A 13,070-nucleotide genomic window follows, 5' to 3' on the forward strand; every position below is an offset into this window, starting at 1 on the left:
CAGCATGTGGCAAAACAGGGCAGGTCTGAACAGGATTTGAGATGCAGCTTTGTTTTACTCTGAAGGTTACTTGCCTCCACAGTTCAGTTTAGTCTGATCCTCACAAAGCTTTAAGTTTAATGAACGTCCCCACAGAAGCGCCTAGCTCACCTCAAAGCTGTCGTCTGGTTCATGCAGAGCGTGCCATGCTGAACTGTCAATTCAAAATTAATGCTACCTCGTAAAATTTGTAAGTCCTAGGCCAGTTTCACACCCGCCCCCAAGAGTCCAACCTAGCCACAACTAAAACTACTAAGTAAGCGTACTCAGTACACCTTTGGAAGAAGCAAAGAGCTCTTGAAAATGACCACTGGGAAAAAACCAAATCTGAAATTAAGGTTTCACTTTAAACCACAACCAACTCAAGCAGTCACAGCTCAGTCTGAACACAGCCTCCATCCACTGGCCACAGACAAGTCACTCCTAACCACGGAGCCTGCATCAGTCCTAAACCACACTGCCACTGACCATGCTGGCAACCCAATCAGTGCGTTCAGGACCAAGCTTTAGCCAGGAAAATACCCAAAACACAGTATGACTTCAGCCTCCAGAAGCTTGCTGGGGCAGAACCATAAGCCCTCAAAAACGGTCCAGCAGAACACCCCAAAGTAAATTTCCCCCAAAGCCAACCAGCCAGTTGTTTTACGGGTCTTGAACCCCCCAGCCCCAGTTCTTACATCTGGCTTCCAAGAAAGAAACCATTAGAGGAAAAACCTCTCCCAGCTCCTCAGCTGAACAAAGGCCACATCCACACAGGTGATCTTCCCATTACAGGCTGTAAACTGCATCCACTCATCTGCTTCTAAAAACACCAAGGCACCGTCTGTATGAGACGCAGCTCCTTCACACTATGGTCACCAGAATCCCATCACCTCTCCTGCTGTAGGCAAAGAGATTGCTATAGCTCCAAGAAGGCAGGCTGAGACTCTACAACCCAGCTGCATTGCCTCCTCAGCCCCAGATATGTCCTTAGCTAACAAAAAGCACCAACAAATTTTGTTTGCAGCAGCAGGAGTTTGGTTGTTATAATTGACACGGTACTTTTAAGCACTGCCTCCTCATTCCTCATCACTACAAGATGCTTCCTGAAATAGCACATCCTTAATTTGGCATCCCACAAGCTCACCTGAGAAGAAGTGACCTTATTCAGCACCAGCCAACTTGCTTACTCTCAGTGTCATCCACATCTGTGCAGCCAGCGCAAGTATCACAAACAAGGAGAGGGAAGATAAAAGGGACGTAACTGATTATCATGTATTCACCCCCCAGACCACAGTTTTCTTTACTCATCTCAAGAGGCTATTGTTCCTTGACTCAGGCCAGGGGAAAATGAAGAGGGGGAAAAAAAAAAAAAATGTATTTTGCTGGCTTCCAAGAATCCAAAACTGACATCGAATTTTTCATTAAATATGTTTTTTCCCTTTTCCCCTGGAAATTTTTTTTCAAGAGCTAAAAGTAGCTGGCACTATTATTAGCGATTCACTAGTTGGAGAGCATGCTAGTCTACAACAGTTACCTGATTAATACTGCAAATGCAACAAGACACCACAGCATACAGAATTACCTACCATATGCACCCATATTTTGCTTTTAAATTGATAACTTGTTTTTTCACAGCTCTATCCCAATGTCAAGTAACATGTTCAAAACATCACCAAAGGACGTCAGAGATTCAACTCTGTTGGTGATTTCCCACCATCCTCTCCTGAGATGCAAAAGGAGTAAGACCTTAGAATATATCTGCATGTGGATCATGCACATGATACGTCTCAACCAAACTTAGATGAGAAAACTTTTCACACTTCAGTGCTTTTAGAAAGAGGCACCACGCTACCAGAAGCCTGTGCACACAGCAGGAAGTAAAGCACATTTCATGACATCTGTGCCCACAGCATGCTGAAGCAGAGCACAAATCAGTCTTCATATAACCAACTGACTAGAGACGGGAAAACCTACATCAACCTTTTTTCTCACCCTCACAGTCAGTAGCTTTTAAATGGTTCTCATGCAACGAAACAAAGAATCACTTGGTACTGAGCATCTCTTTTATAGGTCACTTTCTGCAAAGGCCAATTTCAGCGACTGTGAAAATAAAAACCACAAACAAACAAACAAAAAAAAGGTAATGCACTGAAGGCCAAGAACTCTGCCTTGCTTCACTAACCAAACCAAAAAGATCCACTCAACCAAATCTCGTGCTTCCCTGGTTCAATGAAGGAAGCTGGAAGTCCAGAGGCCCAAAGCCAGAGCAAACTGCCATGGGGAATGGGGCAGGGCAAGACAAGCTGTTAAGGAACAAATGAGAAGCGCTTTTTTGTACCAGAGCTGACATACCAGGAAACTTCTCCTTTCGCAGACATGCACAGAAACTTTCTGCATGTAGAAGAGGATTCCTTTAAACAGCGTTACACATACATGTTGTCATCCTAATTTCAAATAATCTTTGCAAGTTCTGCATTAGAAGCCTTAAAAAACAACAAAAAAACCCCAAACACACAGAAAGTAACGCAAGCAATACAAGGTAACCAGACACTGCAGGCAGCAGGACAGCTTTCAGAAGGCAATTCAAACCCTCAGCCTCTCTTCTGGCATCAACATTTGAGTTTGTCCCTCCTGCTCCTGTGTCCTCCTGAGCCAGATCATCAGGCATGAGCCTAGCTCTGCACTGGCTACTCCAGTTCGTCCCAAGGACTGGCTCCCACACCTACACCCCTCCAGGCACGGTCCCATGACAGCTATTGACACTGCACCCCACACTCTTCCTCTGGCAATTCTTCTGCCTCCTCCATGATGACAAAACATTTGTTGTCTCTTTCCTGAATGTGTTCTTTAAATTAGAGGATGCCCCACCACAGCCACCAAGCAAGAGGACCTCAAATACTCACCAAGCAACACACATCTTAACATGAAAGAAATCTCTAAAAATCCCTTGTGGCAAATCAACTGTATTTCTACACCATTATGTACAGCAAGTCACACCACTCAAGGTTGGTGCTTCAGCAGCACAGAAATCAGCTCTAGTTGGTAAACTAAATAATCAGTGCTAGAGCTACAGAATCACACTGGCTTTCTCAAGACCCACAACCAATCTGTTCTCTCCTCATCCATAATCACAGGGCCACGTTCAGCTTTACCCTGCCACCCAGATCACCCATGCCCAGTGCTCACACTCTGCTGACGTCTTGCCCCACTATCTGATTATGCCACAGTACTCTGCTGAAGCCACAACCTTCAGAAGAGCGGTCTCAAAACAGCTGCAGCATCTACTTTCAAAGTCAGGCAAAAACGGCTCCACCCTCAAATGGGGAAAATAAGAGGCTGTCAAATGCATCATAGGAGCATCAGGCTCTATAACAAGCAGGTGTTGCTCTATTGCAATTGTCTGTGAAAAAACACCCCAGCCACTTACAATTTAATTGCAAAGCACAATTAGATACCTGACATCAGTCTTTCATGAGAAGCAGCTCAGATTTTCGAGCAACTTCTGAGCCCTTCTGACAGAACCAGCCCCACCTGCTCCCACCTCACTTTGCACAGGTGACTTGACAGCATGACACATCACGGGATCTTCCACCTCTCCATCTCCTGACTCCATCCAGCCACCAAGGAAGTTCATGCTTGCTTTTGACTCCAGTGCAGGGACAGTAAGCATGGTTGCCTTTAAATCACACTCATCATAAAGTGGCCTAAAGCCAGCCCTGCTCTGGGCATGGCAGTGTCTCACAGAGAAACTACACTATAATACCTCCATCTGTACCCCTTAAGGTGTCTGGCACATAAGTCCTGCTTCTGCTCACCTTTGATCTGGGAGACTGGCAAAGTAGAGGCTTGTGATCCCCTCCCCGTTCCGATACCCGTGGAAGGCAGCAGCAAGCCAGAAGTAAGATAAGCACTTCCTCTCCACAGGAGACCTCTTGCTAGTCTTTCAGCATCTCTCAAAGCTCCCCAACCCAAGAGCTTTGCAGCATCCTTCTGAAAAGGGCCTGTTCAGCTCACACATAGTATCTTCACCCATAGCTTCTGTCATCACATTTTTATTCTGTGAAAACCCAGATCATCGTGTCTTGCTTGCGACAGCAGTTTGCCCATTTTCTGCAACGGACACAGCCCCCGGCTTTCTTATGTCTGCATTCATACAGGCAACTTCACTGGCAGCAATAAAGGAAAACCACTGGTCAAACACAATTCCCCCCACCCCAAACACCAAAAAGATCATGTATTGGACATCAGGACATCACATGCAGACCACAGCCTCACAGAGCCCAGGGTGGCCCAGACCCAGCGTCGCACAGGGCAAGAGACAACAGCAGAGCGGTTCACAGGTGCACGTGAAGGCAAGCTTGGAAAATCCAGCCACATTTATCCAAACAAAGCACACACCTGCTATCAGACAGACAGCAAACCACCTCCATCCCCCAAACCAAAGACATTTAATAGCTTATGGGACATGAATAACATAAAAGCCCTTCAGTCCAGGGGCTGAAAGAACATTACACACAAAATCACAGCATTTCAGAATGCCTGTGACAACCCAACTGAAGTCTCATTATCTTGGAGTGAGAAACCAATCCTGTTGGTCACTCCAAGCAGGGATATGCCTTTCTTAGTCTAGCAGGGATGCTTTTATTTATATGTAGTGCAAATGTAAAAAAAAAAAAAAATCAACACACCACTTATCAGCTGAGTGGATGGCTGCAGCCTCAAAGCACACTGAGATCCCAGCTCAGATGCCAATTCGGTTACTATTTCAACCAGCTACAAAACAGTTTCAAACACAAAAACTTCCTTAAAAGGACCCTATCAAGACATTTTTATATCACTTTCATTCACTGTCAGTTTGCAATAAACCCTCAGAAGATTTAATGAAGAATCTCAATTGTTATTAACATTTCTATGCACACTGGCTTGTTCTTAAGAGAATTTCTGTGTGTATTACCAATGGAAGTTACAGTGTGCACATGCAGGACAGAGAGGGAAGGGATGGAGAGGAAAAGCCAGGATTAATCCTCAATTTATGAACAACCAACTCCCCTCTTTGAAGGGGATTCCAATGACAGTTTTGGATGACCAAAGAATGAAACATTGGTTTCATGAATGACGACACAAATTGCGCAACCAGACACAGATCCAGACTGCACTTCCATTTTTGAGCACAAATTTGGCAGTGTCTCCACAAAAGTATTTCCCTTATTAAGGTCAACAGGCTGCAAAGCAGTTCTTCAATGCAGTCCTAAAAAGATCACAGCCCTATTTAAGAATTAGCAGTGTTGTAATTGCCAGGGATTTCCACTGCAAGAGCTCGGAAAGAAACACAGCCATCTCCCTCACTACATATTTTTGTAATATTAGACCCATCTCTGTCCTACACCCTGTCAAAAATGATGCCAACCATAATTCACTTGCATGAAAGCAAGCTTGGCAGCGTGACTTTAAACATACACACCTCCTGATCAACAAAATCAGGAGGGGAAGAAAAAAAAGTTTTCATCTTCCCGATTGCCATTTAAGGGCTCCTAAACAGTCTTTTGTTCATAGACCAGATACGCAGCAAATTACATTAAAAGCAGACATACAGGCCTCCCCAAGCCAAACCATGGTTCACATTTTTCATGCAATCCAGGTCATAGCTGGGCTAGATTTAAGTACCATCTAAGATGACAAGCAGGTTTCTTGATAAACTGCAGCCTTTAATCGCTCTTCAGCACTTCCACTGAGCAGCCCTGCCTCTGAAACAGGTCTGTCTTCTGAACATGCTTTTCCCCCAGTTAGGCTCGCGTAGTATTTGGGTCAGGACAGTCGTTCCCTGACCCAAGGCAGGGTCACTTCAGATGCTAAGCCCCGTGCTCCTGGCAGTAAGGCCTGGCTTTTCCCCTGGAGAGCACAGGAACACTGCAACCCCCTTTCCACAAGCAGCACCACTCCTACGCCCAGCAACCCAGTGCTTACCTGTGCCTCCCCTTCCCAGCACACCCAGCCTGGCTCCCAGGTGAGAGCAAGCTTTTCCCACCTCTAAGGAAACCAAGGCATAAGCCAAATAAGGCATAATATAAGGTACAGACAAATCCAAAGGAAAAGGCCCTTCAATTTCAATGTCCCCTTATGCTTCCAGACCTGCTCTGACTGTCACTGGTCAGCAAAGATGCCAATTGCCCGCAGACAGTTGAGCTCCTCTTTGCATTTCACTTTTAAAGCATCATCTACTCACCTGGGAAAAAGGGGTCAGCCACAACACATTCACATAAAAGAAAAAAACAGATGACATGTGACTGCAGACCTGAATTATTCACAGGCTAAACCTTCACCAGCCACTCATCACACCTGCAGTTTGCTGTCTTGGCTGATTTTGGTGGTTTTGTTTTGTTTGTTTTGGGGTTTTTTTTTTAGGGTTTTTGTTTTGTTGGGGTTTTGGTGTTTTTTATTGTTGGTTTGTTGGGTTTTTTTAGTTTTCAGGGGTTTTTTTTTTGAAAGCAGCTCACACTGTCCCAAGCACCATGTCTGCAGCAAGACCCAGCATTGGGATATCACTCAGCAACTCACACAGTATGGGTTCACTGTCCGTCCCCCCCCCGCCGCCCCAGTCCAGTGGCTCTTACATAAGCTAGCACAGTTAGAGGGAGACACAAGTGACAGAGCCAGGACAGCAGGCTGAGGAGCAAACAGCATCTCCTTATTTTCAAGGTCCAGAGGAAAAAAAACCCCAACAAATAAGAACTCCACCACCCCCCAACAACCCCCCAAAACACATCTTAGTATTCACATTTGCCTACGAACCAATTCAGCACCACTGCTTCCTTTAAATCAAATCATATTCCACTTCCCCCACAATTTCAGGCTACCTGTAATAAATGTTCCAACATTCTTGCAACATGGGTAGGAGGTGTGTGCATAAAAAACCCGCACATTTCTGGAGTGCTGCTTACAGTCCAGAGTATGGTTTTAGTTTCATGCATATTTACACACCCAAGCACCTTTCCCACAGCCCCCACAAGCCCTATAGCAAACCCAAATGGAGAACGGAGGAAATTGGGTAGGAGGCAGTACCTGCATACATACAAAGTAAAACAGATGCTGCTGGAAAACACCACCAATAAAATCACGACTTCAGAGGCGACAGCTTTAAAAAGCACCACAACTAGTCACACTCCAGAAGAGAGAGAGATTAAGCTTTTTTCATTTGATGAAGGGGCAGAGAAGAACAAAAATAATTGCTTTCAAGAATAGCTCCAAAAGACACAGTCTGGGAATCACTTCTAGGTGAGACACTTAAACAAAGAAGATGGAGTAACCCTCTCTTTTCAGAGAGAAATGCTTCCTATTAGCTTCAGAAATTGTCTGAGCTAGAAACAGGGCTCAGACACAAGAAAGCCCTTTATATGCAGGGCTATGGAGACCAACACACCCATTGCCTACCAGCATTCAGAGAGGCTGCAGCACAGGCCAGGTTTAGGGGGTGGAGGATTGAAGGGGGCAGATCGGAGACACCTGCGGTCTTTTTGGTATCTCCATCTACATTTACAAATAGCCCCAAGGAATGGGGAGCTGCAGGGTAAAGGCAATTAGGAAAAAAAACGCCAGGTGCCATTCAAAAGAATCAAAACAAGGACAGGTCAGGGTTTTATAAAAATGGCACTGCCAATGCTCAGAGCCAAAACCCAAAAAGCAAGAGAGAAAAGGCACAGACAAAAGGGGGACATAACACTCCCCTAGTCTCAGAATGGGGTTATTTTAAGCCTGTCTCCTTGGAGCTACCCTAATATTTTCTCTTATGACTCAAGTCACTAGGGAAAGCAGTTAGAGCGGGGGGATGGGGTGGGGGTGGAAAAGACAGAGCTAAGACTAATACAGTCAGACTCCCTTCTAGAAGGGGCAAAGCCCCAGAAGATATGAAAGGCAAGCTAGGCTGTGCCTTACCTGGAAAAGCGTGTGGGTTGGGTGACCCTCTTTTAAGGCACTTTGAACAGAGGACGTGCACAGTGTAGTACAGGCCTGGCCATTCCTGGAGCAGGACATTCAGTTCTTCCACTAAAGGGGTAATAGCTTGCCAAGCTGTCCAGATATTTGGTAGGGATGCGTGACTAGCGATAGACAGAGTATCTGGCTGTAGAGTTCCCCTGGCAGGCCGGTAACTCACCACCACTGGCACCTTTCCCCGGTAGGCATAGATCTGATATTTGCCATCCGACCGCTGAACCACATGGCTGTTAATCTGGACACTGTAGCGTGCAAACAAGCCGGGTGGGAAAATGAATGGAAAGCTATACTCAATCTGCAGCTGCTCAACCACAAAGGACTGTCCACTCAGATTGGCGCCGTTGATCCACGCCTCTGCATGGGGCACCTCGTTTTTCACGTAGCAGGGAAACTTATACCAAGCAGCCGCCCCATTTAGGGGCTTGCATTTGGGTTTGTTGACACAGTAACAGAGCCCCATCTTCTCCAGCAGCTCCAGGATGAGCTGCAGATCCTCCCGGCTCTGGATGTGTGGCTTAAGAAGGAGACGTATAACGTGGGCAGGGAGGAGGCCATGCAGCAAGAAGCCCTCCACGTAATGATGGAGCTGAGTGGCCCTCAATTCATCAATCTGGGTGTCGCTGAGCAGTTTCTGGAGCAGCACGGTGGCATCCCGCTGGCAGAAGACGTTGAGGATGTCAATGAGCCGTGGCAGGTTGTGGAACACGTACTCCCGCAAGGTGAGGTGCTCCTCAAAGTAGAGCAGCTTCCCACTCTCGTGCAGGTAGGACAGGGCGCTCTGGAGCCGATCCTCTGTCAGGCCTGCCTGCAAGCCCAACCGGGCTGAGTCCCACCAGCTAAGCCACAGCTGCTGAGCCTGTGGCTGGAAGTGCAGCTCCTCCAGCACTTGCCAGGATTTGGGCAATACCCGGTGCAGGTTCGGGAAGATATCCCGGTGCTCAGCCACCGAGAGGAGCTTGTCCCGCAGGCGACGCACCTGGCAACGGTCCCGGCAGCTAAAAGGCAGCACTGGAGAGAGGATCTGTGGGCGGTGGTTGAGAAGGTACTGAAACTGGGCTTTCTTTCGCCGCAAATTCTTGTCAGAGACCCCATAAAAGGCAGCGTGCGGGCTGGAGCAGCGCAGGTCAAAGTCCTGTCCCAGAGCCTCATCCACCTGCTGGACCAAGCTCTGGAGTCCCTCAGCATCCCTTTTCTCCTGCTGAGCAATCTGGTGATGGATGTCCAGGCACTTCTCTTCCAACTCCCGCTCTGCACAGAGGTCAGCATGGGTTCCCACCATGCATACCACGGCATGGGGTACCTTGGAACCGAGCCAGTGCAAGAAATAGCCCACAGAGGGGTAGAAGCGCTGAGGAACGTAGGCACTCAAATTCACCACCAGCACATACAGGGCTCCGGGAGACAGGAAGAAAGACTGGATCACATCATAGCTCGGGTCCCCCGCCAGCTCGTACACAATGAATGTCAGGCCTCTCTCTGCATCTGCTGTCCAGTCCATCACCTCAATGCCTTTGCTGCCTCCCAACAGTCCCAGTCCTGACGGTACATGGGGGGCATTCGGTGGCAGCAGCAGCGCAGAACACGATGTTTCCCCTTTGGCTCGGTGAGAGGGCACATGAGAAGGGCTGTCCTGCCGATCAATGGGCAGATGTTCTGGCTGCTGCATGACAGGTGCCCGTGCCGAGCAAGCATCCTGAGGCTCCGGGAAGGGGCAACATGCAACTGGCATTCTCCTAACGTCCTGCTGCTGCCCAGGGCACCCTCTGGGTTGGGTGCTCCCTGCCTCCAGACTTCCCATGTCCTCCCTCTGCCCATCCTCCTCCATGAGGCATCGTCGCAGCAGTGTCTTTCCCGCATCCTTTAAGCCCATGAGGACAAGCTTGAGACGGGGTTTGAGGGCAGGCTGGGAGTGGGCCAGCTCCTGCTGGTAGGCTGCGATGTAGGGGATGCCCTTCATGCACACCTCATAGGGGGGCTGGATGAGGGGGTTGTCTTTGATCTTCCACAGAGTGATGCGGGAAAGCTGCCCAAAGCCCTCGGGCAGGATGGCAATCTGGTTGCCTTGCAGGACCAGCTCCTCCAGGCTGTGGAGGAGCACAATGGAGTCGGGCAGGTAGCGGATGCGGTTGTTGTCCAGCCAGAGGGTGCGGAGCTGGCGGAGCTGGCAGAGGCGAGGGGGCAGCAGGGCGAGCTGGTTGCGGCTCAGGTAGAGCTCCTCCAGACTGGGCAGCGCCAAGATGGCGGCGGGGAACTCCCCCAGCAGATTGGAGGAGAGGTTCAGCATCTTGAGACGCTGCAGGCTGCCAAAGCCAGCGGGCAGGGCCTGCAGCCGGTTGCCATCCAGCATGAGGCTCTCCAGGGCGCTCAGCTGGCACAGGCCCTCGGGCAGGGCCGCCAGCCCTGTCCCGCTCAGCCAGAGGATCTTGAGGCGGCGGAGGGCGGCGATGCCCTCGGGCAGGGCCCCGAGGTGTCGGTTGCCGGAGCAGTCCAGCTCCTCCAGGGCGCCCAGCTCCAGCAGCGGGGCGGGGAAGGAGGGCAGCAGGTTGTGGTCGACGTCGAGGGCACGGAGGTGCCGCAGGCGACCCAGCCCCTCGGGCAGGCAGCACAGGCGGTTGAAGCTGAGGTCGAGCTCCTCGAGGCGGCCCAGCTCGGCGAGGCGGGGGGGCAGGCCCGGGCCCTCGGCGCCCAGCTCGTTGTGGCTGAGGCTCAGCTTGCGCAGGCCCCGCAGCCCCGCCAGCGCCGCGCCGTCCCCCAGGCCCCGCAGCCGGTTGTGGCTGAGGTCGAGCTCGGCCAGGCGGCCCAGGTGGCGCAGGGCGGCGGCGGGCAGGCGGCCCAGCCGGTTGCGCCGCAGGCTGAGCACCCGCAGCCCGCTCAGGGCGGCGCCCACCTCCTCGGGCAGCTCCTCCAGCCCCCGCCCGCTCAGGTTCAGCGCCTCCAGCTCCCCCAGGGCCGCCGCCGGGGGCGGGCGGCGAGCCGAGGCGGCGGCGGGGGGCGGCGGCGGCCCCCCCGGCGGCCCCGCGTCCGGCTCGGGCTCGGGCTCGCCGGGGCCGCCCCGCAGCTTCCGTGCGCGCAAGGCGGCGTCGCGCCACAGCCGCACCGCCTTCGGGGGCTCCGTCTGCGCCATGGCCGGGGGAGCGGGCCCGCCCCGCCCGACCCTACCTGCCGCCGCCGCTGCTGCTCGCCATGGGCGCGGCCGCGCTGCGCGTCGCCGCCACCGCGGCGGGGTCGGGGCTCCCCGCGGCTCCGCGCCGCCAGTGCCGGCCGCCCCGCGCACGTAACCGCCGCCGCCGCTGCCACCGCCCCGCCGGGGGCGGGACGCGGGCCCGGCCCGCCCCGCTCCGCACCGCCGGCGGGGGCAGCCTGCCCGGCCGGCGCCGCACCGCCCCCACGCCGGGGAGAGCCGGGCACCCCGCCCGCCGGGCACCCGCCGCTCCTCCCGGGGGCGACGGGTCCCCGCCTCCGGCCTGGGCCTCCCAGCCGGCGGCTCCTGCCCCCTGCACCGTCCGACACGGCCGGGAGAGCGACCCCTCCCCGGGTGGCGGTGGCAGGCGGCGGTGCGCCCAGCCGTGCCCGGCCGGCGCTTCCCCGGGGCGCGGCAGCAGCCACCGGCCCGGGGTCCCACCCTGCCCCGGGGCTTGCTGCGGGGGCCGGAGCCGCTCGGCTCCCCCGCGGAGTAACCGCGAAAGCGGAGGGATCTGGCCGCGTCACTTCTGCGCCGGGCAAAGGCTGATTTTTCATCCAGGCCTGCACGAAGGCGAGATTAACCTCCCTCCCCGTTAAATAGGGAGTTTCCGTGTCGGGGGGTGCGAGAGCCCCAGAGCCTCTGGTTAGTCAGAGCAGCTCTGCCACCTTCCTGCCGTGCTTTGTTTCCTTTGCTGCATACATCTGGCCAGAGCCGAAACACTGCCTTCTTGAGGATCCTCGGCCAAGCTTTGCTCCCCGGGCTCTGAGGAACAGGCCTGGAAATTTCCACCGATGCTGCAGGGGGTAAAGGGACCCTTTTGGCACGGGAACGCGAGGCTGGCGGACCCCCATCTCCCGAGCTGTGTGACCCTTAGAAATGCCGGTGACACACCGTGCCCGAAGGTTTAGAGGTTTTACAATGTCACCGTCTTTGTACAGCACTGAATGTGCCAGCGTGTGTTCAGGGGCTCGAGAACTGTCACTTCCTCCCACCTTGTCATGTCCTAACAGCTGCCATTGAAGCACCCGGTAAGCTATGGCTTCAGAGCCACGGGCAGAAAGAAAAGCATTTGAAATGAAAAGCAGGCTACAGGGCAACTGGTTTCACAGCCTTTCTTCTCTTCTTTATTGTGGAGAGCCCTCAGAAGAACGATGTCTTCTCTTTTGGATGACGCCGCACATCCAAGCGTGCTCCCGCTTGGAGAGGAGAGAGCTGGACCGACCTGGTGCAGAGCCATAGTCACTGCACTGAATTACTGAATTTACTTATTACTGAAACTACAGATCACAAAGGCTTAGGTTCGGTTGCCATCTTTCCATCAGTAACAGGCAAGCAGGGGAAAACCATCTTTTCAGGCCCTCTCAGTCCTAACAAACCACTAGGTTTTTGCTAAATGCCTTTCTGAGCATGAGGTCACCCTGGGCGGGGAAAAAACTGCAGTGTTGGCTGGTAAAGCCAAACTGGGTGCGAACGACAAGGAGGAAAATCCACAGACCTGGGAGAAAGCAGGGCTGTGTGAAGGCAAGACCCAGCTTCAAGCAGGGTTCAGGAGCTTCCCAAAGGCAGCAGGGGCAGTCCTGGCATCTGGGCCCGTGGTTTGGCTCCAGGGCCACCACTCAGCCTCGGGGGGAACAGGTTATGCAGGGATACTCATGATCCAGGAGACTCTGCTGAGAGGGACTAAACCTGGGGATAAAACTCTTCCCACCCTTCCTGCGTGGCTGGTGTCAGATCCTGACCCTGGGAAACAGAGGTGCTTCATGGCCTCTTGCTAAACTGCGGCCATCTAGAGCTAGTTTCCAGGCTTGCACTTGTTTATTTTCAGAGCATCCCCGCACTGGCTCCGTACATCTTTTATTTGGGCTAACCCTGTTTT

At 52.3% G+C, this 13,070-nt stretch overlaps 1 protein-coding gene across 2 annotated transcripts in view; it reads right to left on the reverse strand.

The window, feature by feature from the left end:
• MFHAS1 (malignant fibrous histiocytoma amplified sequence 1) overlaps nucleotides 1-11,288 on the reverse strand; it is a 36,238-nt gene extending 24,950 nt beyond the window's left edge. For both annotated transcript variants that reach the window (XR_005102955.1, XM_037378934.1), the window contains exon 1: nucleotides 7,951-11,288. Coding sequence is in view for 1 of the 2 variants with exons in the window: in XM_037378934.1 (XP_037234831.1) it covers nucleotides 7,951-11,134 (3,184 nt within the window). In the remaining variant the exon portion in view is untranslated. The remainder of the gene's footprint in view (nucleotides 1-7,950) is intronic.
• Between the last annotated feature and the right edge of the window lie 1,782 nt (nucleotides 11,289-13,070).

The sequence above is a fragment of the Falco rusticolus genome, chromosome 1 (assembly GCF_015220075.1).
Source record: "Falco rusticolus isolate bFalRus1 chromosome 1, bFalRus1.pri, whole genome shotgun sequence".
NCBI classification, from domain to species: domain Eukaryota; kingdom Metazoa; phylum Chordata; class Aves; order Falconiformes; family Falconidae; genus Falco; species Falco rusticolus.